Source organism: Trichomycterus rosablanca, chromosome 16 (assembly GCF_030014385.1).
Source record: "Trichomycterus rosablanca isolate fTriRos1 chromosome 16, fTriRos1.hap1, whole genome shotgun sequence".
Lineage (NCBI taxonomy): Eukaryota > Metazoa > Chordata > Actinopteri > Siluriformes > Trichomycteridae > Trichomycterus > Trichomycterus rosablanca.
Window position 1 is genome coordinate 24,335,035 of NC_086003.1, and position 27,812 is coordinate 24,362,846.

General features: G+C 36.6%; 1 protein-coding gene and 4 non-coding genes across 5 annotated transcripts; 3 read left to right on the plus strand and 2 right to left on the minus strand.

The window, feature by feature from the left end:
• The first annotated feature begins 2,994 nt into the window (after positions 1 to 2,994).
• Positions 2,995 to 15,342, plus strand: st6gal1 (ST6 beta-galactosamide alpha-2,6-sialyltranferase 1). Its single transcript, XM_063012153.1, has 8 exons — positions 2,995 to 3,110; positions 5,814 to 6,020; positions 7,147 to 7,515; positions 9,897 to 10,161; positions 11,656 to 11,753; positions 11,852 to 11,953; positions 14,245 to 14,419; positions 15,065 to 15,342. Exons 1-8 carry the CDS (start codon positions 3,093 to 3,095, stop codon positions 15,340 to 15,342), a joined length of 1,512 nt encoding a protein of 503 aa, XP_062868223.1. The 5' UTR covers positions 2,995 to 3,092.
• An 8,964-nt stretch (positions 15,343 to 24,306) lies between these two features.
• On the plus strand, positions 24,307 to 24,425 carry LOC134331025 (5S ribosomal RNA). The gene has a single exon (XR_010015095.1). It is a non-coding gene; the product is annotated as a 5S ribosomal RNA (ribosomal RNA).
• A 972-nt stretch (positions 24,426 to 25,397) lies between these two features.
• Positions 25,398 to 25,516, minus strand: LOC134330982 (5S ribosomal RNA). The gene has a single exon (XR_010015061.1). It is a non-coding gene; the product is annotated as a 5S ribosomal RNA (ribosomal RNA).
• Positions 25,517 to 26,063: 547 nt separating this feature from the next.
• Positions 26,064 to 26,182, plus strand: LOC134330980 (5S ribosomal RNA). The gene has a single exon (XR_010015059.1). It is a non-coding gene; the product is annotated as a 5S ribosomal RNA (ribosomal RNA).
• A 999-nt stretch (positions 26,183 to 27,181) lies between these two features.
• Positions 27,182 to 27,300, minus strand: LOC134330984 (5S ribosomal RNA). Its single transcript, XR_010015063.1, has one exon. It is a non-coding gene; the product is annotated as a 5S ribosomal RNA (ribosomal RNA).
• Between the last annotated feature and the right edge of the window lie 512 nt (positions 27,301 to 27,812).

Here is a 27,812-nt window from a genome sequence, read left to right on the forward strand (position 1 = left end):
ACATACGCCTCTTACCATTTAGTCTTAGCTAAATTCTTATCTGAAGTTGTGTTTGCTTTTGTACGTTGAGTTCGCTATGTAATTTCTTAACGTAATTTGTTTAAAATAAAGAAATACATTGTTGTTGTTTATATTTTATCAACCGATTTACCAAACCCTAGACTCGCGACTGGTCCGGTTCCACCAAGTAACTCCACTCCACAAACACTGGTACCCCTGGAAAACATGAACATCTTGTGATGTAAAACTTCTGCACTAAATCTTATTATGATTTATAGTTTACTTTCCCCACAACTGTTGGCACCCCTTAAATTTAAAGTGATTGAGTGATTTCACTTGAGTGAAATCGAACATAATTTTTTTTCCCATTCACATTCTATGTCTAAAAGTTTATCTAAGCAATTATGAAGACATATTATGAATAAAAACAAAAGGTGCATGTAAACATAATAATGATCATAATCTGTAGTAATTAGACTAAATTGTGCATGTAAACGCAAATTGTTACTAAAGGCTGGGACTTTATTCAGTTGGCATGATTTTCATAACACACACACACACACACACACACACACACCACATGCTGGCAGTTTCACTTTTCAATTTCCAAAAATAAACAAAACATTTAACTAGGGTGGCCATATTTTTGTTTTTAAAAAAGAGAACGCCTGGTTCGGGGAAGGAGGGGGCGGGGGGTTATTTCCATGTCGTTGGTGACACCATGGTAATGTGTATGGAGTTTAAAGGTTTAAATAGTTGACAAATGAGTCAATAACCATCCAGCTGTGTTACTGAACTTTAATAAATGTACAGCTGCTCTTTAACAAGGGCCTTTATGGTCAGGTAATCTTATTCCTTCACATTCAGCGTTAAGCCCTAAACAATAATAACAACAAATTAAAAAACAGTTGTCAGCTATAAATAAAAATCCCTTTATTTTTTAGTTTCTTTGATGTATTGTACAATCGTATCAGCCGACTTATTAGGAGTGTTTTTAACTTTAATTTGATTCACTTTAATTACTTGCTCCCATCAGTGGAAACCCAGCAGTAAGATGTGTCTTCTAGTGCTTGCTGAGCAATTTCCACAGAATACAGGGCCATCACGGTGTTGACAAGAGCCTCTGTGTTAGTACGTGCACATGAAAATCAGACTTATTTTAACAAAACAGATGCAATCCTAAAAAGACCTAAAAACAAACCAGTGCAAAAACATACACACAAAACAACGAGTGCAGACTAGAAAAGCCGAATCCCGGACATTTTTGGTGATTTAACACCTGTTGCATTTTTTAGGTCTCAAAAAGAGGACATGTCCGGGGAAAAAGAGACAGAGGATGTATGGTCACGCTACATTTAACGATAAAAATAAGCACAAGTTCTCGTTTCTCACTTCCCAGCCCAGACACTTGCTTTTCTATAGTGACTTTGATGATGCATGTCTGTGAAAATAACTATACTTTTAGTTTTTTGCTGTAAAAATATCAGAATGAACACTGTAAAACACTGAATATTTAAAACAAAAATTGGCTCATGCCAAATCAGTGCTGTGGCATTAAAAGTTCAGTCCTGACACCACCTTCAAAACTCAAAGAAACCAAACACTGCGGCTCAGGTTGTCCAAATGGTGAAATATCTTGTTCCTTAACTCCAAGTGGTTTCATAGTATACCAGTCATTGTGTCTGCTTTACATACAGACCTTCCTGGGTTTGACCTCCAGAGTAACTAGACATTTTTTCTTTGGAATGTAGTGTACCTTGTAAAATCCATTACAAAACCAAAATTAAAAGAACATCTTCCCATCTAAAGACATTGACAATAGATACTATTACACATAAACTTATTAAAGGTTGAAATTTAGGGGAAACCTTGTGGGGAAGGGCTGCCTGCTAAAATGAGTAAGCACAAGCCATCCTTTTGACTTAAACCTATTTAACTATTTAACCTATTTAACAGCATTTATAGTTAAACAAAAAATAACTAAAATACAAACAAAAAGTTCAATAATAAAATAATTATGTTGCTAAAAACAAACATCTGTACAAGCAATGTTGTGGGGCAGTTGTAGCCTAGTGGTAAAGGTAAAAGACTAGTAATTAAAAGGTTGCAGGTTTAAGCCCCACCTCTGCCAGGTTGTCACTGTTGGGCCCTTGAGCAAGACCCTTAATTGCTTAGACAGTATGCTGCCACAGTACTGTAAGCTGCTTTTAAAAATGTGTCTGCTAAATGCTGAAAATGTAAATGTCATAAATACTACATTATTTTTTGTTCACTTTTTTACAGAAATTGTAATTTAGTGTAAGGTAACTTAGTGGTGCAGCCTTGAGAGTGGATGTTGTACAGCAACATGGGTTCTGGACATGGTAAAATCTTTAACCAAGGTCACTGTAAAGAGGTCATTAGGAGGTATTATCCTCTGCTGAGGGTTTCCTCCAAGTACTCCGGTTTCCTCTGACCTCCCAAGCCATTGCTGTAGGTTTACTGGGTGCTCTTGAATAACAAGTAGGATTCAATGTGATTGAATGTGAGGACAGGATAAAACGGTTAGTAAAACTGAACGAATGAATATTTGGGTGCCAATGTGTTTTCTTCACATCAACCCACGTTATTATTATTATTATTTTAATATATTTTTTAAGATTCCCCTCAGATAATCCCATCATTGGACCAGGACACACCTAATGGCTGGTCTGACTGCTGGGTAAGCTCAAGCCTTCAGCTGATAAATTATTAATGAGCTAATGTATAATTGATGTGGCTCCTTATCAAAAAGCAAACGTCCTTAAAAAGGCTGCTCTCAGAATGCAGAAAAACACGCATACTTTTTAGTACCCGATGAGGTTGTCTGTTAACGGACATGTCAGAGGAGAGATATAAATAAATATGGCGGACCAGCTGCAATACACTGAGAATCAGGCTGAGGAACTGCGCGTACCGCGACCCTTTTCTTGATGCTTTTTAAACACGAATCTTTGCTCTCCAGGGTGGAAGCGTTCTAATTCAGCAGCACCATTGTTATACATGGATTAAGTATGCGTTGTTAAATGTAGTAGATCTGCATGGGAGTGGAATAGCAATTTGAAACGACGTAGATGAATATGGGTTATAAGGTAAGAATTGTGGAACGTTATCCTCCTTTTAAAACAAACGAAATTGCGGCGTGTCGCATGATTTAATACAACTCGTGTATTTATGACGAACAATGCAGAAGACTGGGTTCTCACTGGTGTAAATTCAAAACAGCGTTTGTTCACATTGTAGCCATTAGGAAAGCTGCATTGAAATACCTCTTTTTGAAGGATCACGCACATGTGCATTAGGATGTAAACAGGTCTGAAGCCTTTTGTATTTACAATTTTATCAATCACATTATCCTGGTCAGGTGTAAACACTGGGCGCAAGACAGGAACACCCTGAACAGGGCACCAATCTATGGCAGGACTTTGGCCACCTCGCACTTAGACATAGCCACTCATGTCTGTGTGGATCCCCAGCTGGCCAATAGCACTGTAGAGATTTGAACCTGGGTCTCAGCAGTGGTGGGCTAGCATAATGGACCCCTGCCACTGAAGCACCTTGCTGTTATGAAATGATAAACTGTTTTCTAAGTCTACAATTTTATCAGCCACTTTATCCTGGTCAGGTTCGCGGCAGACCCAGTTCAACTGGTAAACACTGGGAGCCAGGCAGGAACACCCTGAACAGGGCGCCAATCTATGGCAGGGCTTTGGCCACCTTGCACTTAGACATAGCCACTCATGTCTGTGTGGACCCCTCGCTGGTCAATAGCACTGTAGAGATTTGAACCTGGGTCTCAGCAGTGGTGGGCTAGCATAATGGACCCCTGTTACTGAAGCACCTTACTGTTTTGAGATGATAAACTGTGTTCTACGTTTATGGAGGAACATGCTATGATTAGAATATTCATATAATTGAGAAAATAATACACACAGTCCCACTTGTGCAAAGTTTAACATGAATTCAGAATCCAAACTGACACAAAACAGCTTTGTTTGTAATTGTAATGTTTAATAGATCAGTTGTTTATGATGTCAATAGTGGAAATACATTTAAAAATTTTCTGTTATCAAAACAGCAGCACTTTCTCTAATGAGTCTGTGCACTCATCTGGCATATGGACACTGAAAATGTAAGGGTGCTTCTCAAATCAGCAGTGTGATTATGTCCAACAAGTTTTCTTGTTTGATATCTCTACTGTAACAATGTTTCCCCCTCATTGTTAATTAATTTGTATTTTGTATCAACCTCATGAAGTAAATGCTTTTGTGCACTAATGCTTTGCATTTCAGGACAGTGGTATGTCTACGCTCATGTCAAGCCAATCACTTAACTGTAAATGTGAATCATTTTAACCTAGAGAACAAATCAATACAAAAAAATATATTAGTTTTAAACCTGAATACATGTAAAATGCATAATAGATTCATGGTTCATTATTTAAATTATATAAATACATTTCAAAAATTAGATACTGAGAGTGCACATGCTAAAGTAGTCTGCCTGCAGTTCTTCCATTGTGTTTATTAATGAAAACAAATTATAATTTATGAAAAATTAATGTATGAGAATTTAGGGAGAACAAATGGTATGGAGAGTTCTCTGTTACCAAACTGTTACAGAATGTTGTTAAGTAAACTTTATGTAACAGTGGTAAACAGTTTCCATCACATTAAGAATGTTTACTCACAAATATCAAAACTGTTTGGTTATAATGTTACATCTGTTGCCCTGGTAATGTGTAAAATAAATATTGGTCAATAATTTGTAGGAGAGCAGCGGCCTAACGCGGTAGCACACCACTAGCATCGTGTTGTGTTTAAACAGAGTGTTCAAACTTGCAAGTTTGAACCTCAGCAGTGCCATTAGTCTGGCCAAGCATTCACAAAGACACAATTAGCCATGTTTGAAGGAAGGAAGGTCGAACAGGGTCTCTTCCCGCTCCAAAATGCAATCACCAGGACTGGTCTGTGCAAGTAGGGTAGGAGTCACAAGACACATAGCATGGCTCTTCATACGCATTACGGCTCATTGTGGGAATCCTACACTGGCAGGTGATAAGAAGTGATTGGACATGTGTCAGATTGCGTTTTGCAAGCGGCAGCAGTTTCACAGTTGCAAAGTGGAAATGACTAGATTAGGAGTTAAAAGTTAAAATATGTCTCATGGTCACAACATAAAGTTCTTTTGGGTCCCAGGATACCTTCCATCTGACCTCAGACCAACCATTTGGCAAAATGAATGGGAGAATACTACTACCCATAAACTCTATGAGATCCACTCAAACAAAGCAACAAACAGAGTCCACAATATAGGACACTATGGTTTGGTTTCACAGACAGGGATTAAGCTTAGTCCTAGACTACACAGCATTTTCAATGGAGATTTTCCCATCCCTGTCTGGGAAACCAACCCTATATACTATATAGGACATACAAAGCTCCTCCTCTCTTACCTGCTAAAAGAAGACCAGACTCCCACTTGCCCCCTTTGTGGGTCAAGAACCACAAGTAAACACATTATCTTTGCCTGCCATGAGATGAACAACTCAAGAACTAAATTCTACTGTAAGTAACTACAAGAAAATCTAGTACCTCGCATGGCGTAAGGAACCAAACAAACAAACTTTGGGGTTGTTTCTTTAGTATTTTTAATCCAAATGCGTTTCTTCCATGACAAAAAGGCTAACTTCTTACTGAATTTGTATTTTGACAGTCTGCTTTTTCCTGTCATCATGAATCATAAGACACTTGTTCTGTTTTCAAATTATTTTAATGATTTTCTGTCTCTCTCAGATCCCAGGGGCTGCAATGGATCGTGTTAGCCTGTTGTGGCGATTAAGGCGTCGAGCCCGTCGAGGAGCTTTGTGCATGGCGCTGTTTTGCGTGACCATGGCTGTATTGTACACACTGTGTGCTGAAAACAGTGTACCTGTCACCGATGCGATTTTTGGAGTGAGGGCGAGGACTCGAGCACAGCCACGAACACACTCCATTGTAAAGGTACTTTAGGAATGTTACTGTCTTTACAGGTGTACACAAATAAACAGTTTGCATGTCTGCATTATTTTGCAACAAGAGCTTTTAGACTTTTTCTGGAGATAAAAGTTGTATGTTCTTTTTCAGGTTTTAACCTGTCCCATCTCTGCTTGTGTGGCTTAAATTTGCACCTCTTTTTGTTGTGTAGTTCGAACCTAAATCAGGTTATACCATGATGATGAAGCATTAGGGCCACCCACCTGATTTGCTGTCAAAAAAGCTTTTACTCATTTAGACAGGAACTCCACAAAACATCTGAAGGAGTTGTGTGGTATATGGTACCAGGATGTTTACCATCAGGTTATTTAACTTCTTTACATTTCTAGGTGGATTTTCCTACTGTGAGTCCTGGTGTAATTTCTCTTGCAGGCAAATGATGCACACTTACCTATTTGGCCATGTGATCTTGGAGAAAACATGATTTGTCAGACCAGTCGACCTTCTTTTATTGATCTGATGTCCAGTTTAGATGCCTGCGTGCTTATTGTAGGTGCTTTCAATAGCGGCCAGGACAATACTGCGACTATGCAACATCATACAGAAAAGGGTTTGATGAATGAACTTGCATTATCTGCAATTTTAACAACAGTAGACTTTCTGTTTGTCCATATCAGACGTCGTAGCCATCCATGACTTCTGGCTTAAAAAAGTCTACTCACCATGGCTACCTTTGAGTACCCATTGCTGTTTCAGAGATACTTCAACCCAGTCATCTAATGAGTTTGGTGTGGAGCAACTCCAGTGGCCTGACTTTAACCCTTATAAATTACCTTTGGAATTAATGAAAATGTTGATTGCAAAGCATGTCTTTTCCTCCAACATCAGTGGCTGACCTCATAATTGTCTTTTTTACTAAATGGCCACAATTTTATATGGGCACACAAAAATCTCATGGAAAGCCTTCTTAGAAGAATGGAGGCTGTTCTAGTATGTTGTAGCTAAATAGAACTCCATATTAATGCTCATAATTTTGAAATTAGATGGCCTAGTAGCTCATGTTCTTTTGGCCATTGTATACATCGGATATCTACACAAATTGTAACTGAAATGTATCCTATGTAAAGCAGTTGTGTTTGCTTTTTAATTACAGGTTCTGCGAGGAGTGGGAGCAAAACCTATATATGTGGACCCACAAAAACTTCCAGGGGTCATTCCTGGAGACCCACAAAAACCTATTCCTGTTCTCTCATCCTCCAACAACACAGTGGACTTTGGACAGAAGCAGCAGCACTTGAAGAGCAAAGACAATGAGCGACATGGACTTCTGGCCTGGATGCTGGGAAGACCATTGAGACAGGCCCTTGAGACGATCCTTGGTGGCCAAAGAAAAGGAGACACAGCCCATCTTAAGAGAGACGAGTTCTTTGCACCAAAAGAATTAATGAGACAGATTTGGGATGATGAAATGTCCAGCAGCATGCTTGGCAAAAGGCTGAGAAAAGTGGTGCAGAACTATCAGGTGAGAGAAAAAATAATTAATAGGTCATCTTGGACAATCTTTACAAAGGAGATTACAATATAGTGGAACTGCTTGATTGCTGGCATGCATGAACAAAAATAAAGTTTTGGACAGCTGAGGTATCTTGGGTTTTTGAGAACCAGTGTATGTGTTGGCCACGTGGGGGCATAAAGGAAGATGCAGGAGTAACTGAGACAATAAATTCCAGGATCTTATTCCTGCAGTCTTCCTCAAGTCTAAGACAATATTTAAAACTCCTATACACAGGCAGAAATACTAAACATTATTATTATTTTTGTTAACAAATAAGGCATAAATTATTGGGCATAAGTAGTGGGTGTATACACTGTAATGTCAAACTGCCAATAGAGTAGTGTTCAAATTTTCTAATTACATTTCATAGTGCTTAGTGAACTAGGAATTGCCTAAGTTATGTGCAGCAGTAAAAAGTTTATTAAAAATGGTAAGAAACAAGTATGCTTAATTATGTTTCCTGATCTTATTTCATTTTTCATTAGCGACTTGTTGCATTTACTACAAATTATTTATTATTAAAATTATTAATTATTATTAGCATTATTATTAAACCTCTAAATCATTTGCTTTAGCTTATACTGATCTCCAAGGCAGTACAGACCTTGTTTTTAGTGCCAGTCTTTTTGTTAATCCTTTGTATCTCTTGTAGCCTGACAGTAATGTTGATAGTTACTTTAACAAAGCATAATAACTTTCCTTTAGGTTGTGTCAGAGCCGTAGATAGAGAGAGTTGCGACACTCCTTGATCTCGCCGCTACGCGGTCACGTGGTTCATGTAACCCTCAATAGTTCCAAACAAACTCGGCGCTGTCATGTTCTCAAATGGGACAGGCAGCAGTAAATGAAATATTAAACGGCAAATAATAAACATTTGTACAATTTCTGGGTATTTTCAACTGCGTTTACATTTACTGCATCTTACTGCAACCATAAAGTGGAAGATTGATGTTTATAATGATTTGTTAATAGGTCGTTCTTGTTAACACACAGTACATTATATTAGCATACATTACATAATGCGATATCATTAAGTAGTAGAGACAATATACAGTATAGACATTAAAGTTTTTTATGTTTTGTTTTTTGCATAAACTAATCTCCCTTCACTTTCCTGAGGATTCATAATAATAATCATTTTGGCTAAACACTAAGTCATGTGCTGGATTCATAAGGTTTACCTGCACTGAATGAACAGATTGATAAACACATTACCGTACCAAAAACATTATAGTGCAGGTACATGAAAAAGCATTCATTCATCTCTTATTTCATGAGTGATTAATAATTGATTCCTACATGTAATACATTAATGAATTCATTATGAATATATGCACTAGTTCATTTTGTCTAATGTAAGTGGTGGACAAGGTACACAAACCATGTAGTTGAGTTAAAGTAGAGATATCCAAGGTAACATATTACTCCAGTAAAAGTAGTAGTAAAAGTAAAAATACTCTTTACCTCCACTAAAGTACTAAACTAAATTTACCTTCAAATGTACTTAAGTATGAAAGTAAAAGTATAATGATTTATTGTGGTTCTAATGTTTTATGATCATTTCTGTAACAAGACTCTTGATTAATCAACTCATTTTAGGTGAAAAGACTCGTGTGTCATTAATTAAGCTTAACTGACTAAGCTAAATTGGGTTATACCTATTAATTAAGATAAACATGTAACATTTAGTGCTGAGCAAATGCTAAACAATAACAGTATTAAGTATATTAATGACATTAAATTCATAATTTTTTTAAAACAAAGCAACAAACAGCTAAAAATGTTTGATAAGTAGTGGAAATGAATGGGGCTCTATGGGATGTTTGGAACTATACAGAGCTCCACAACCCGGAAGCTGCGCAGAAAAAATGTCCCGCCCCCTTTCCAACGGTTCCCTATGGGAGTGTCGCCACTCTGTTCTCTCTACCGCTCTGGGTTGTGTAATACACTTTTCAAAAACATGAAATAAGTCAATCAAAAATTTATTTATAATGCTCAATTCATTCTGTTCGTAGATGCCACATTCCAATTTGTTTAATTTAAAAACTTTCTATTTTTTCTACACTTTTTAGACTTTTTTTGTATAAATATAAATTTTGTCTATTTTGAAACTAATGTGGCCAAGCAGTCACAAAAGCATTTCACTGCCAGTTGTACTGTGTATAACTATCTGTGTGACAAATAAACCTTGATTTGATTTGATTTGATTTGTTTATGCCTTGTTATGCAACTAGTTTAGAGTCACCCCGATTTTTATTTATTTAATTGTACAGTGGTATACTTTGTATTTAATAAAAAAATTGAATAATTTTGTTACTTTACAGATATACATTTTCCTTGTCTTTTAGGCAATGAATAAATACGGAGTGAAGCTTTCTGATTTGGAGTATGCTGGGAAACGGCATAAGCTAAGTGGCTCTGAGCTTCTGTGCGAACTTAAAGAGATGGTAAAAGTCACCACATTAACACCAGACATGGAGCCATTTGCCGGATTGCCCTGGGCACCTCAACTGCCTGCGAGACCCCTGATCTCTGACCTCGGCCCATTTAAAACATGTGCTGTTGTGTCTTCTGCAGGATCCTTACGAAACTCTGGACTAGGAAAGGAGATTGGTGTGTATAATCTTTACTTTGTTCTTTTAGATATGCATGTTATTTTTTAACCTGATTGTTTTCTAGCCACGTCCCCCCCTTCGGCCGAGGCATAGATGGTGGGGGTAGCACTGTTCTTTGGTGTAGGATATTTATGCATGACACATAAATAGCTATCTAAGTTTAATTCATAATTGTTCTGTGCTCAGACGCATAATAATGCTGAAAGCGAAAGGGGAATTCCCTAAAATGTTAATACATTGTAAAAAGCATATAATTTACCTTACGTATTTTTTATACACTTGTTAGCAATGGATGTGGCAGAAGCAGTTAATTTCAATTATTAGGGTGCCAGTGGGTAATAGATTGATTTTTCTGTAGGACATATATCCCATATAAATAGGTTTTGATAAGTACTGAGTAAAGCTTTTGCTGTGGCCATCCCAGAACCCACAAGTAAACCCTATAGGTTTGAATCTCAGCTGTGCTATCGGCTGGCCGGGCATCTACACAGACATGATTGGCTATGTCTGAGTGCGATTGGATGGCCAAAGGCTTCCGTTCGTTTATTCATTTATTTATTCATGCATTTATTTATCAGCCACTCTGCATACTGTAATTTTTTTAGATGTGGTTGAAAGTACCTGAAGGGACCCCATATTGCTGTGTAAAATATGGGAAGTCTAAGGGAAAAAGGGTGTAAACTTTGAATGTGCGCCTTACTACACAGTCTATTTGATATACAATGATTGGGGCAGTTGGCGGTGGCTGGTTTTGCTAATGCATTGAGTTTTTTAAACCAGGTATAAATTAGCCATATCAGTACTACAGGGAGTGGTTACCAGGTCCTTTACATATTTGTTTACTCCTCGATTTTGGTTTGGAAGTTTTACATAATGTACATGATATATTACTATCAATAATGAACTGCCACCTATGCAATGTGTTTCTCTTCTTTTAAATTTTCAATTGTGATCCAGTCGAAGACTTTCTAATACAAATATTGTTTTTATAAATATATTTAATAATACAAGACCACTTTAGAACTATTTAGAAATAGGAGTTTAATATTGCTTTTTGCTGCCTTTTCCTCAGCCTATATGGCTTGTACAAGCCACAACAAATGTCAGCTATTTTTATTATGTATTTATTTATTTTTAGTAACCATTTAATCCTGGTAAATGTGGTCATGCTATGTGGTCGTGTGGTACTCACTACAACAGCTGTGACCAAGTGCTGCCCCAGTACAGACATGGTTTGTTTTGGGGAGTTAACATTATTAAACTGGAAAACTATATACTGCTGTACAAATCTGATGCTGTAATTTTTTTTAAAGATGTGCAGAAACCTATAGATTACCCAGATGGTTGATCAAATTATTACACATACTCACTTTTGTGTTAAATTAAGCTAACAAGAACAGTTTATCCTATTATTTATAGATATATGTAAGTAATACTCATTACAACCACAATAGTATCTAATATAATGCTTTTTTCCTCTGTAAACTTTAAGATGACCATGATGCAGTTGTACGATTTAATGCTGCACCAACACAGGGCTTTGAGAAGGACGTAGGCTCTAAAACGACAGTGCGTTTGATCAATTCTCAGGTAGTTATAAAAAGCCAACACACGACCACAATGTGATTCAAGAAAAATGTTACATGAGCTGTGTAATGTGTCACAACTAATTATGTGTTCACTTGAAGGTCATGGCATCAGAAGATTACCACTTCCTGTCCAGTTCTTTATACAGTACTGGCACATTAGTAGCCTGGGATCCTGCACCCTATTCGTCTGATCTAAATGAGGTAAACATGATCCTCTCCTTGTCTGTGTAACTTTTAATAATTTAACCTAAAAAATTGAAACGCAGAGGAGCCGCAGTTGGCCTCCAGAGTAAGTCATTATCGCAGTGCTGCTAATTAGTCTCACATGTGTAATGATGTCTTATTTGACACAGATAATTTGCACACAAATGAGAAAATGTCTTAAGTCTGACTGAAAAAACTGATCTTATTAGTCTGCCATAATAATCAAATACACTACTCAAACCTTCACTAGCAGTCCGTAACCTCTGTGTAATTTTCTCTGCTTTACTTTAAAGCCTTTATCAGCTCTCGCACCCAAACTGCCTTTTTATCTATGTAAGATTACAAGTCTTTGTCCTTCACTCAGTATAAAAGATACAGAGGCTTTCCCCCTCATAAGAATGATCTACTGCAATGTCCTTTTCATTGGTCTTCCTTCCAAAACCACCATTCAATTACAGTGCATTCAAAACTCCTCAGATTGAGTACTTATGCACAACAAGAAATCAGCCCCATTCTGTACAAGCTTTAGTGGGCGATCACACTACACTTATAAGATACAGGTCAAAAAAATACATCTATAATAAATACAAATTTATAATTAAACAACGTGGCTACATTTAAACGTACCCTTTGACAATTCAGTATTTATTTAATAGAATTTTAATGATTTCTACAATTGTTCTTTTTTGCTAATTAAATGATTGAAGTTTTTTTATTTTATTGTGACTTGTTTTAATATACTGGTTTAAAAATATACATACAGCTATTAAAATTATTCTAAATTAAAGTGGAAGATATGCAGGAAGGTTACACAAACTGATGTATGAAAGGTTAAAATATTTTAATTATTTAAACCATATTTATTGAACTAAATTAATTAGAGGAGGTAGTTTTACTTTAAAGTTAAGTTTCTTATTTTTGTGTTTCTTTGAATTTGTCCACTTCCTGTAGGTCTGATAATATGACTATGATAGATACATATTATGCAATATTAACTTAAGATCAACAGTTAAAACAATTCAAGCTGTATTGTTTGCATTTTTATGTAAAACATTAAACCAATAAGTAGACTTTTTTTCAGATGTGGGAGAAAGTAACCGAAGGAATCCCATATTGGCCATGGGGAACATGCCAATCTCCAGTGCTGTGCAAAATATGGGAAGTCCAAATAGAAAAAGGGTGTAGACTTTGGATGTGTGGCTTACTGCACATTTCATTTGATATACAATGATTACGGCAGTTGGCGGTGGCTTGTGTTGCAAATGCAATTTGTTTTCCAAACCAGGTATAAATGAGCCATATCTGTGCTGCAGAGAGTGGTTACCAGGTCTTTTACATATTTGTTTAGTCCCGGATTTTGGTTTGGAAGTTTTACATAATGTACATGATATATTATTTTCCTATGCAATGTGTTCTCCTCTTATAAGAGTTCCTTTCAAAACCACCAGTCAGTTACAGTACATTCAAAACTCCTCAGATTGGGTACTTACGCACAACAAGAAATGTTACAATATCAGCCCCATTCTGTACAAGCTTTACTGGGCGATCCCATCCCGCACTACACTACACTTCACTCACTATCACTTTTAAATGCCACCAGGCCAGAAAAATACGTCTATAATAAATACAAATGTATAAATAAACAACGTGGCTACATTTAAACGTATTATTTAATGAAATGTATATGTTCTTTTAACATGTAATTGTAACTTGTTTTAATATACTGATTAAAAATATACATATAACGTTTAAAATTATTCTGATAATGTAGAATTAAATTTAACTTTGTGATTACCTCAATTTTTAGTACCTTATAAACTGAGAAGTCTAGTTTGACTGCATTTATTAAAATGGACATAAAATATCGGAATATGTCAGTATTGAAAAAAAAAAAAAAAAGCTAATCCAAGAACTACTGAAAAACAGGTTTGCCATTATTTAAAAGCTGTTGGAAGACAGGTGACGCTGTCCACAGTTAAGTATGTGTGCACAGAGAGGCCAACAGCTATAGTCAGTCATAAGCACTAACCAGGATTTAGGAGTTCATGCGTGCAGTAAATAAACTGAGAGTGCAATTCTTTCTTTAGTCACAGAAAGAAAATTGTTACAAAATCATTTAAAGATTAAATTGTCTCAGTCTTGGTTCTTTACTACCATATATAAATGTTGGACTTTATAAAGATAACACAGAAATAATCATTATTACAAAAAACTATAATTTATTAGAAATGTAGCTGGCTGCAAAGTGCAAACCAGTTTACAATAATTGTATCCATTTTATATTTCAGTGGTACAACAAGACAGATTATCCGATATTTAAACAATATCAGCGGTACAGACGACTGCACCCTCAACAGCCATTTTATATTCTGCATCCAAGCATGGAATGGCAACTGTGGAAACGAATACAAGAAAACATGGTTGAGCCTATCCAAAAGAACCCACCATCTTCAGGCTTGTTGGGTAGGTGTTGTTTAATATTACAGGCACATGCCATACTCACAAAAGCATAATAATAATAAGGATAGTGAAATTGTGAGAGTGGGGGAGTGAATGTGTGTGTGTATGATTGCCACCCCTATCAGGGTGTATTCCTGCTTCATACCTAGTGTTTTTGGGTGGTGCCAGACAAAGTGATGAAATTAAAAGATCAATAGCTACAATATTACTAACATTTATTACATTTATCTTGTCTTGGCATAAAATATTAAGATTATGTGGTACCACTGTTATTAGACAACTAAACAAATGTACATAATAGTGTGTCAGCTATAAATTGCTTGATTCTGAATGACTGGCGGAGCTGGTACTTATAAGCCTTGGTAGCCTTGGTCAATGTCCTACATGCTTTGTTACTGGACAGGTAAAATGTGAAACTTGTGTTAAGTGCAGCCAAAAAAAAACAAAGTTATAAGTGCTTTGTTCAAGCAGTTCAATCAGTGAATATCGGCGTCAGTTATTTATTGTCTGTCTCCATCACTAATTGTAATCTGTTTTGGTATTAAATTGCTCGGCCTTTCAGCAGATGGCCACAAACCTAATAGCACTTGGTGGGGCAACTTTATTTAGCTCTGTAAACAAACTGCTAATGTGTCTTGTTTTACCCAGGAACCATAATGATGATGTCAGTGTGTGACGTGGTACATGTCTATGAGTTCCTGCCGTCACGGCGCAGGACTGAGCTCTGCCATTACTACCAGCGCTTCATCGATGCGGCTTGCACTCTTGGCGCCTACCATCCACTGCTCTACGAGAAGAACCTAGTAAAAAGAATGAACCAGGGTTCTGATAAAGACATCTACACTTATGGCAGGGTTACATTGCCTGGATTCAGAACATTTAACTGCATGCGTAATTCCAACTACTCTATGCTTTCAGAGGCGTAGACTTTAGATGGTATTTCGGTAGGTATTTTTGCTGCATGATTAAATATGTAACAGCTAAAATTCAAGTACAAGAAGTTCTACACCTGTAGAACACGCTCCTCATCCTATTCCAAATGTATTTCTAGTTATTCCCTTTCAGTTCATGAAACCCCTGATGAGCACTTATTTAACATGACAGAGAAAGGTACTTATATATATCTATATTATAGCATTAAAATTATCTAAAAAAATACTAATAACTGCTCTGCTTCTTAGTTGAAAATGCTATGATAATTTAAAAACTTACATTAGCAAAATATGAGAAAACAAACCACACTGCAGTATTATTAGTGTGATAGTTTACTTTAGTCATTGGTTGCATTTTTTTCACTAACAGAGTGTTCATTTTAGTGGGCTTACAAACAGATAATGGGTTATCAGTCTAGTTGAACTTTCAGAGTGGGATTTGAACCAAACTACAAAGCGATTACTGCAAAGCTTCCTCTCACTTTACAGATTAATATAATGGTTATATATTATAAGTGCATGCAGTCAAGTAGTATTTTAAATGCGGTAAGTCAGTCATTGGTGACTTGTAAGTCCGAAAAACCTCAACCAAGTCTGAAGAAATGATAGAATAACGATCCATGATGTAGCAATATAGCATGTTACAATCTACCATGTAATTCAGGTACAATTATAACCTCTTTCACATTTAAAAATTGGTTTAAAAATTCTGTATTATATTTAGTTTCTGCCACATGCATGATGCCTACCTTGGCCAAAAAGCTTTGCAGGCTTCTCGAAGTGTGAGACTTATAGACAGAGCTTTAACCTGTATAGACAGTTATTTTATGCTCTCTGTATTCCTTTTTGTTGTGGCTGTACCTTGTCCAGTCAATAGGAGTCACTGTTGCAGCAGCAAAAAGGTTATGGAACAGTTACCTTTCTGTTAATTACTCAGTTGTAGGAGGTCATAACCTGGTAAATTTTAGTCATCTATCTACCTGTGATTTTTGTATTAAGTAGTAACTTTAGCCTCACTGCCACTTTATATCGCCTCACTTAAAAGAATTAAATTAATTATGATCTATCATAAAAGGCTTGGATCACTAAATCAATATTTGAGAATATTTCTATATACTGCTATGATGTCTAATTTAAATACTCAGCAAGGTTTTACTTTATATTTGCATTTGCTTGTTGCACTGTGACGTTTTAGACCAACAGAAGCACTCTTTCTTTTTGAATGATCATGCATGCATTACTTCATGCATGCATTGCACTGCACCATACTTTTGAGCTTTGAAACTTTGTGTTGTTTTTGTTGCAGAAGATGTTTGTTAAAAATGCATGTTGTGTTTCATCAGTGTGTAGATATTTATTTATTAATCTTTGATAGCAGTTCTTATTTTTTTGGTTATTAGTTTACTTGGTTAGGATGACATAAGATACAAATTATCAAATTCATATCTATGTCGACTTTTAACTCAATCCTGATTAACTTGTTGTAAATATGTTAAATTCTAGCACTGAACTGCAACAATTTATTTAAAGTTAGTAAAAATAGTTTGTACAGAAATTAAACTGACATCTTTTTCATACTAAAAATGTAGTTAATAGGGTAAGCCATGTTTGCTTTATTTTTGCTTAATAGTACAAACTACATGTTTAAATCATCACCCATGTATCTACTTTACAGACTGACTGGAGGAGTCACTTAAACAATGGTCTCCAGACAGTGTGCCTAGTTTTGCCTCATAGGCATCAGAACTACCATGACTTTGATCAGAATGAAGCAGTTACTGAAAATGATTGAAAAATATAGACAGTTAGATAAATATTTGTATTCCTATATCAAAAATCCTTCTAACATGCAGTTAACCACATTAGAAACAGTAATGATCATGATTTAGCCATGTGATGTTATACTGGTGGTACAAGCTTTCTTTAGTTGTTTACATAAACATTGTAGCTTTTCTGTGTCAAAACCAAAAAAAAGAAAATTGCCACATAACATGATGTGACTACTATCATTGGTTTAAGTAAAACATTGTGTAGATTACATTGTTTGCTGAACTTTTGCTTGAAACTAAGCTATGCACGTTTTATTTCAACTTAATGGGAAATGAGATCAGTATATTTATGTAAATATATATTTTTTCATTTTTGCTTAGAACAAGACATGATTTTCTTTACCTCTACAAAGCATGTTTAATCATCCTTTAGCAGATTTTCTCTCCTCTCACAATTCCTCTCTCCTCTGATTTGAGGAACTGTGTAACATTGGAATTTGTGGTTGAGAGAAATCAGCATGCTGCTTTAAGTCATTTACTCAGGAGAGAATCAGATAAAGCTAGTTTTGTGACTTCATTGTATAAATGTGTTATTAGATATAAAGGTGCCAACACAAAAAGTATCAATAAATCTGTTCTACATAATGGTAAATATCTGTTAATATTAGAAACAGAAAAGGATATGGGATTTCAAAACTGTTGATGAGAAATGACTAAAAGAGAAACTACTGCCAGGACTATTTATTGTTTTATCAGGAAAGGGGAAACTAAACTATATTCCCCAGCCTGATTTGTCATGCTCCCATGTTGAATCCCGGGGAATTATTTCTTCCTCTGCATGATGCAGACTTCATAGATCCAGGTTTTGCCTGGAATTTCTTTTTTTATCAAATGTAAAAATTCTTAAAGCTTTAGCATTTCCTTTTTTTTTTTTTTTTTCTTTTTTTTTTAAGCATTTTTGTTTTGCTATTAAAACAGCCAAGCTTTACTCTTTCCTTTAATGTAAATACTACTTCAACTTAGCTTTTATAAGCAGCTAATGAAACTCTACAAAACTGTATTAAATCTCAATCACAATATCTTCTGTTTAGAAAAAATATTTATTATATGATCTGCCTGGTCTAAAGACTTACCTCATCTAGCAAATTGTAAACTGATTGATTAGCCTCCTTTTAGCACCTAACCACAAGAAAACAGATGCATTTAACATGATTGTATTACATTTCAGACTTTGTCCTCTACTATTGCAAATGTAAAATGTTTTTTGCCACTTAGCATGATATTTTCACTTATTACTGTATTAAAGTTGTACTGTGAATGTATACATTAATAAATGTGATGTTCAGAATAGTGTGGGTTTTATTTTATTTATTTTCTTCTGCCTAAACATCTACCAAGCAGGGAAGCATTTAAACCTTTAGCATTTGTTGAAGCGCATAAGGACCATTTTGTTGATTCTGTGCCATATGCGTAGAGACGATTTAGCCAAGTGGTTAAGGTACTGGACTAGTTACTGAAAGGTTGCTGGTTCAAGCCCCACCACCGCCAGGTTGCCACTGTTGGGCCCTTGAGCAAGACCCTTAACCCTCAATTGCTTAGACTGTATACTGTCACAGTACTGTAAGTTGCTTTGGGTAAAAGTGTCTGATAAATGTATATGAAAATTTACTTTAAAATAAATTTTTAATTGTGCATTGTTTAGTATAATGCAATATCCCATCTATGTTTTTCATATTTATTTGCCATAAAAGATATAATAATGTAGTTAAAATACATGTTTTAGTCATGTTCCCATGTTTTTACTCAGTTCTGTTACCCCAACATATTCATCCTTCTGAAGGAAGACCAAAATTAAGTTCTCCCTTTTCCCCCCTGTATGTTTGATAAAATTGTAACTCTGACTGAGTAGATTATTCTCACTGAACATTCCTGTTACCTAAGATGTTATTATTCTTTAAAATAAATTTTTGATAAATCACTGGACTGTGCCCGGTGTTCTTATGCTTTTAGCATGAGCTTTATGCTGCTACATTTCATGTATTTACTAATTCTGCTAAAACTCAGTCCTGAACGCAATGAGAAGACATCTGATGTCTCAGAGCACATCTGGGAATAAGACAAGTTCACTGACATCTGGTGATCCTTCAATTAATAGATATGGTAACTGTTCACATCATAGTGATCTGTGCTCACAGGTGACGTGCTATTTAGTATGTAACATTCTGGATCGTTTGCGTTCAGAAAAAATAAAGACTAAAATAAAAACAAAATATTGGTAACTTATTTACGAAATGAAGACATGAACAGAAAGACTGATAGATTAATCTTCACAGATAACAGGACTGTTGTTTGTGTTTAGCAGAGGTAGATAGATCGCTAGCAGCATGTTCTCCTCGTTAGTATAGTGGTAAGTATCCCCGCCTGTCACGCGGGAGACCGGCCTTCGATTCCCCGATGGGGAGTTCAATATTTTCTTCATTTCATACCTTTTTGAAATATACCATCGAGATTCTACTGTCAAAACTGAAGCATTTACATTACATTACATTCACATTCATCCTTCTATTGCAGCTGGTTTCTACGTGCCGTATATTTATTATTGTGTTTGTTACCAAGCAACCGAGGACAGTGCAGGTTGCTGTTTTAAAAACTCAGATTTAAAGGAGGAAACAACTCACAAACAACATGAACATTACTGTAAGTTTACTAGACATTTACTACTATAAAATAAGAAATCGCAACCAAACAATGTTAGTTAAGGTAGTTTTATATATATATATATATATATATATATATATATATATATATATATACAGTGTATCACAAAAGTGAGTACACCCCTCACATTTCTGCAGATATTTAAGTATATCTTTTCATGGGACAACACTGACAAAATGACACTTTGACACAATGAAAAGTAGTCTGTGTGCAGCTTATATAACAGTGTAAATTTATTCTTCCCTCAAAATAACTCAATATACAGCCATTAATGTCTAAACCACCGGCAACAAAAGTGAGTACACCCCTTAGTGAAAGTTCCTGAAGTGTCAATATTTTGTGTGGCCACCATTATTTCCCAGAACTGCCTTAACTCTCCTGGGCATGGAGTTTACCAGAGCTTCACAGGTTGCCACTGGAATGCTTTTCCACTCCTCCATGACGACATCACGGAGCTGGCGGATATTCGAGACTTTGCGCTCCTCCACCTTCCGCTTGAGGATGCCCCAAAGATGTTCTATTGGGTTTAGGTCTGGAGACATGCTTGGCCAGTCCATCACCTTTACCCTCAGCCTCTTCAATAAAGCAGTGGTCGTCTTAGAGGTGTGTTTGGGGTCATTATCATGCTGGAACACTGCCCTGCGACCCAGTTTCCGGAGGGAGGGGATCATGCTCTGCTTCAGTATTTCACAGTACATATTGGAGTTCATGTGTCCCTCAATGAAATGTAACTCCCCAACACCTGCTGCACCCATGCAGCCCCAGACCATGGCATTCCCACCACCATGCTTGACTGTAGGCATGACACACTTATCTTTGTACTTCTCACCTGATTGCCGCCACACATGCTTGAGACCATCTGAACCAAACAAATTAATCTTGGTCTCATCAGACCATAGGACATGGTTCCAGTAATCCATGTCCTTTGTTGACATGTCTTCAGCAAACTGTTTGCGGGCTTTCTTGTGTAGAGACTTCAGAAGAGGCTTCCTTCTGGGGTGACAGCCATGCAGACCAATTTGATGTAGTGTGCGGCGTATGGTCTGAGCACTGACAGGCTGACCCCCCACCTTTTCAATCTCTGCAGCAATGCTGACAGCACTCCTGCGCCTATCTTTCAAAGACAGCAGTTGGATGTGACGCTGAGCACGTGCACTCAGCTTCTTTGGACGACAAACGCGAGGTCTGTTTTGAGTGGACCCTGCTCTTTTAAAACGCTGGATGATCTTGGCCACTGTGCTGCAGCTCAGTTTCAGGGTGTTGGCAATCTTCTTGTAGCCTTGGCCATCTTCATGTAGCGCAACAATTCGTCTTTTAAGATCCTCAGAGAGTTCTTTGCCATGAGGTGCCATGTTGGAACTTTCAGTGACCAGTATGAGAGAGTGTGAGAGCTGTACTACTAAATTGAACACACCTGCTCCCTATGCACACCTGAGACCTAGTAACACTAACAAATCACATGACATTTTGGAGGGAAAATGACAAGCAGTGCTCAATTTGGACATTTAGGGGTGTAGTCTCTTAGGGGTGTACTCACTTTTGTTGCCGGTGGTTTAGACATTAATGGCTGTATATTGAGTTATTTTGAGAGAAGAATAAATTTACACTGTTATATAAGCTGCACACAGACTACTTTTCATTGTGTCAAAGTGTCATTTTGTCAGTGTTGTCCCATGAAAATATATACTTAAATATCTGCAGAAATGTGAGGGGTGTACTCACTTTTGTGATACACTGTATATATATAGTCTTGCTATGCTTGCATGCTAGTAAGAAGCCAGAGGCATAACTAGGAGCTCATGGGCCCCAATGCAAAAAAAAAAAATTTGGGCCCCCCTTAACAAATTTCATATATATATTGAAATTTTATTATATTGTTATATATAATATATAATATTACCCCCCCTTACGCCCCTGTAAGAAGCTGACCAGCATATTAGGAGGATAACACTGGATTGTAAACACTAGGCTACTGATACAGTGGGGCCAAAAAGTATTTAGTCAGCCACTGATTGTGCAGGTTCTCCTACTTAGAAAGATGAGAGGTCTGTAATTTTCATCACAGGTACACCTCAACTATGAGAGACAAAATGAGAAAAAAAAATCCAGGTAATCACATTGTAGGATTTTTAAAGAATTTATTTGTAAATTATGGTGGAAAATAAGTATTTGGTCAATAACAAAAGTTCAACTCAATACTTTGTAACATAACCTATGTTGGCAATGACAGAGGTCAAACATTTCCTGTAAGTCTTCACCAGGTTTGCACACACTGTAGCTGGTATTTTGGCCCATTCCTCCATGCAGATCTCCTCTAGAGCAGTGATGTTTTGGGGCTGTCGCTGGGCAACACGGACTCCACAAATTTTCTATGGGGTTGAGGTCTGGAGACTGGCTAGGCCACTCCAGGACCTTGAAATGCTTTTTACGGAGCCACTCCTTCATTGCCCGAGTGGTGTGTTTGGGATCATTGTCATGCTGGAAGACCCAGCCACGTTCCATCTTCAATGCTCTCACTGATTGAAGGAGATTTTGGCTTAAAATCTCACGATACATGGCCCCGTTCATTCTTCCCTTAACACGGATCAGTCGTCCTGTCCCCTTTGCAGAAAAACAGCCCCAAAGCATGATGTTTCCACCCCCATGCTTCACAGTAGGTATGGTGTTCTTGGGTTTTTCTTCTTCCTCCAAACACGACGAGTTGAGTTTTTACCAAAAAGTTCCATTTTGGTTTCATCTGACCACATGATTTTCTCCCAATCCTCTTCTGGATCATCCATATGCTCTCTGGCAAACTTCAGACGGGCCTGGACATGTACTGGCTTAAGCAGGGGGACACGCCTGGCACTGCAGGATTTGAGTCCCTCTCGGCGTAGTGTGTATACTGATAGTAGCCTTTGTTACTTTGGTCCCAGCTCTCTGCAGGTCATTCATCAGGTCCCTCCGTGTAGTTCTGGGATTTTTGCTCACCGTTCTCATAATCTTTTTGACCCCACGGGATCGAGGGAGATTATCAATGGTCTTGTATGTCTTCCATTTTCTTACAATTGTTCCCACAGTTGATTTATTCACCCCAACCTGCTTGCCTATTGTACTGTAGATTTACTCTTCCCAGCCTGGTGCAGGTCTACAATTTTCTTCCTGGTGTCCTTCGACAGCTCTTTGGTCTTGGCCATGGTTGAGTTTGGAGTCTGACTGTTTGAGGCTGTGGACAGGTGTCTTTTATACAGATAACGAGGTCAAACAGGTGCCATTAATACTGGTAACGAGTGGAGGACAGAAGAGCTTCTTAAAGAAGAAGTTACAGGTCTGTGAGAGCCAGAAATCTTGCTTGTTTGTTGTTGACTTAATACTTATTTTCCACCATAATTTACAAATAAACTCTTTAAAAATCCTACAATGTGATTTCCTGGATTTTTTTTTCTTATTTTGTCTCTCATAGTTGAAGTGTAGCTATGATGAAAATTACAGACCTCTCTCATCTTTCTAAGTAGGAGAACTTGCACAATCAGTGGCTGACTAAATACTTTTTGACCCCACTGTAGAAATAATAAAAGTTGTACTTTTTTTTCTTTTTTTTTTGAAAGTTGATTTTCAAAATTGTGTCCTACTTAAAACGATAATGAACCTACCAGAATTTAAAAGTAGTTGTATAAAGTGCTATACAAATATACAAATACTGTATATATCTTTTTTACTACATTATATAACCTTAAGACTTAAGACCTTAAGATTCAGACAATTCATATAATTTAATAAAATCAATTTTGTGTGATTTTGATTAACCTGGGGAATATTTTCCCAACCTATTTCCAATTACTAATATTTAAGGTGACCATATGTTCTCTTATTTCCTGTACATGTGTCCGGCTGGGATTTCTAAATCACAAAAAAAAAACCTGTGTTTTCGTCTCAATTGTGATTCATAGGAAGCAGAATGCATGACCTGCAAAGTCTTCAACAAAGGTGCTAGTTCAGCAAAACACAAAACTGCAGCTAAAGGAAAGAGTTTGTCAGGTAAATGAACAATTTTTTGAGATTGAGTAAAACTAAAGATGTTGTTACTGCTGCAGAGGGAGCTTTTGCATTTCACACCACAAAGTTTCCCAACAGCTACTGATTAATATACTGCATGTCTGCCTTGTTAAAACATCTTTTCCTGATTGTGAAACAGCATGAACATTTCCAAATGCACGTATTAGGTTATTGTGAAACATTACCCATTAGTTTAGAAAACTTTTTAGGACTTTGAGTGCTTTATATATTTTCATTAAAATATGACAAAGTTCATCAATTCATTGTCTGTTTTACCACTGCTTTATCCAATTCAGGGTTCTTGTCGTGTTTTGCCACTATCGAACGCTTTTTAAAATGGGGCGTGTAGACTAGAGAAAGAAAAAGACTAAACATATCGAAGTGAAAGACTAAATGATGGACGACTATAAAACGGAAACTATTTACAGCGTCTCTCGCTTACGGCCATACCACCCTGAGAACGCCCGATCTCGTCAGATCTCGGAAGCTAAGCAGGGTCGGGCCTGGTTAGTACTTGGATGGGAGACCGCCTGAGAATACCAGGTGCTGTAAGCTTTTCCTCACACATCTTTACTTCAACCTCCTGCCAAAGGAGCTTAACATTTTATTTTTTCTTCATCATCAAAGCAATACGTCAAGAAAAAGGCAGCTGACACTTTCATTCTGAGTAGAGTAAAACACTTATCCATCCTGGCTGTACGAAAGGAAATTATTTAGTAAATATAATAAAAAAGTCAATGTGTAACCGCCTTGGAAATTTAAACGTTTCAATGGATTGCATTTGTTACCTAACTGAAAAACCAAATTAAAATCTTTAGCATTTTAGTGACTTTTAAAATGGAGTTCAAAATCATCTACAGGCATCATCCCCATCTAGTGGTAGAAATAAGTTGCATCTTGTACATGTGGTATAGATTTGTGACGTTATTGTTATTATTTATTTATAATTTCTGCCTTTTTAATTATTTGTCATTGTGTCTGTTTACATAAAAGTCTCAAGTGGAGGACCAAAGCAATTCATTCATTTATAGACGGTGGTGTTTATGCTTTTACGCTTTAACCTGTAAACAGTTTTCAAAAAAGAAATGATTTAAATATCAACAAACACGACAACAAATAATCAAAAATATAACAATAATAATAAAAAAAAGTGAATAATCAACCAGATGTAACTTATTTCTAGCACCACTAGATGGGGATGATGTCTGTACATGATTTTGAACTTCACTTTAAAAGTCACTGCAATGTTAAATATTTTAATTCGGCTTTTCAGTATAGTTAATAATAAATGCAATCCAGGGAAACTTTTGATTTTTTAAAACAGGAAAACAAAGTTATTCGTTGATTTTTTAAAAGTTATATTTACAAAATAATTTTCTTTCGTACAGCCAGGATGGATAAGTGTTTTACTCTACTCAGAATGAAAGTGTCAGCTGCCTTTTTCTTGACGTATTGCTTTGATGATGAAGAAAAAATAAAATGTTAAGCTCCTTCGGCAGGAGGTTGAAGTAAAGATGTGTGAGGAAAAGCTTACAGCACCTGGTATTCCCAGGCGGTCTCCCATCCAAGTACTAACCAGGCCCGACCCTGCTTAGCTTCCGAGATCAGACGAGATCGGGCGTTCTCAGGGTGGTGTGGCCGTAAGCGAGAGACGCTGTAAATAGTTTCCGTTTTATAGTCGTCCATCATTTAGTCTTTCACTTCTCGAGGTTTTGATTATTTGTTGTCGTGACTGTTATTATTTTAAACATATATATTTTTTAAAACTGTTTATAGGTTGAAGCGTAAACGCATAATCACCACCGTCTATAAATAAATGAATTGCTTTGGTTTTTCACTTGAGACTTTTGTTTAAGTAAACAGCGCCTTAAATATGACGAGCTTGATTAGTTTATAAAGGCTCCCCCGTCCCAAGTGTTTTTGTAAGATGTTGCCGGAATGAAATGACGATTTTTCTGGTACATAGGAAAGAAAAGCCGAATGCTGCTGATTTGTTGTGGTGTTTTGAAGAAAATGGAGGTGAAAAGGGTTTGGCAGCTGAACGGTGTGTGTTGTTCTTGTCGTGTTTTGCCACTATCGAACGCTTTTTAAAATGGGGCGTGTAGAATAAAAGAAAGAAAAAGACTAAACATATCGAAGTGAAAGACTAAATGATGGACGACTATAAAACGGACGCTATTTACAGCGTCCCTCGCTTACGGCCATACCACCCTGAGAACGCCCGATCTCGTCTGATCTCGGAAGCTAAGCAGGGTCGGGCCTGGTTAGTACTTGGATGGGAGACCGCCTGGGAATACCAGGTGCTGTAAGCTTTTCCTCACACATCTTTACTTCAACCTCCTGCCGAAGGAGCTTAACATTTTATTTTTTCTTCATTATCAAAGCAATACGTGAAGAAAAAGGCAGCTGACACTTTCATTCTGAGTAGAGTAAAACACTTATCCATCCTGGCTGTACGAAAGGACATTATTTAGTAAATATAATAAAAAAGTCAATGTGTAACCGCCTTGGAAATTTAAACGTTACCCTGGATTGTATTTGTTACCTTACTGAAAAACCAAATTAAAATCTTGAACATTTTATTGACTTTTAAAGTGAAGTTCAAAATCATCTACAGGCATCATCCCCATCTAGTGGTGCTAGAAATAAGTTACATCTCGTAGATGTGGTATAGATTTGTGACATTATTGTTATTATTTATTATTACTGTCTTTTTAATTATTTGTCATTGTGTCTGTTTAAATAAAAGTCTCAAGTGGAGGACCAAAGCAATTCATTCATTTATAGACGGTGGTGTTTATGCTTTTACGCTTTAACCTGTAAACAGTTTTCAAAAAAGAAATGATTTAAATCTCAACAAACACGACAACAAATAATCAAAAATATAACAATAATAATAAAAAAAAGTGAATAATAATAATTACAATGTCATAAATCTATACCCCATCAACCAGATGTAACTTATTTCTAGCACCACTAGATGGGGATGATGTCTGTACATGATTTTGAACTTCACTTTAAAAGTCACTGCAATGTTAAATATTTTAATTCAACTTTTCAGTATAGTTAATAATAAATGCAATCCAGGGAAACTTTTGATTTTCTAAAGCAGGAAAACAAAGTTATTCGTGTTTTTTTATTTATTTATTTAAATAATGTCCTTTCGTACAGCCAGGATGGATAAGTGTTTTACTCAACTCAGAATGAAAGTGTCAGCTGCCTTTTTCTTCACGTATTGCTTTGATGATGAAGAAAAAAATAAAATGTTAAGCTCCTTCGGCAGGAGGTTGAAGTAAAGATGTGTGAGGAAAAGCTTACAGCATCTGGTATTCCCAGGCGGTCTCCCATCCAAGTACTAACCAGGCCCGACCCTGCTTAGCTTCCGAGATCAGACGAGATCGGGCGTTCTCAGGGTGGTGTGGCCGTAAGCGAGTGATGCTGTAAATAGTTTCCCTTTTATAGTCGTCCATCATTTAGTCTTTCACTTCTCGAGGTTTTGATTATTTGTTGTCGTGACTGTTATTATTTGAAACATATATATTTTTTAAAACTTTTTATAGGTTGAAGCGTAAACGCATAATCACCATACCTGTCAAGTCTCCCGTTTTGGCCGGAAAACTACCGTATTTTACCCCTCTTTCCCGCCGTCCTCCCGTATTAGTATTTTCCCGTAAATTTCCCGTATTATATTATAATTTTAAAAACATTCCTGTGCCTCTCCAAACTGAAATGTCACTGTGATGTTCTGTTATTTACATTGGGCAAAGGGAAGACCCCTGGCGTTCATTTGTGCCTTTGCTGTTCCAGTGGGTAGTTTGGACTGTATGAGAAAACTAATTAGTTGTGTTTTTCTTACTCTGCATTGTATGGCCAAGAAAACATATGCCTGTGAGTATTTTTATGTTTAGTTACTGTATAACTTTATTTTTAGACTATCTCCGA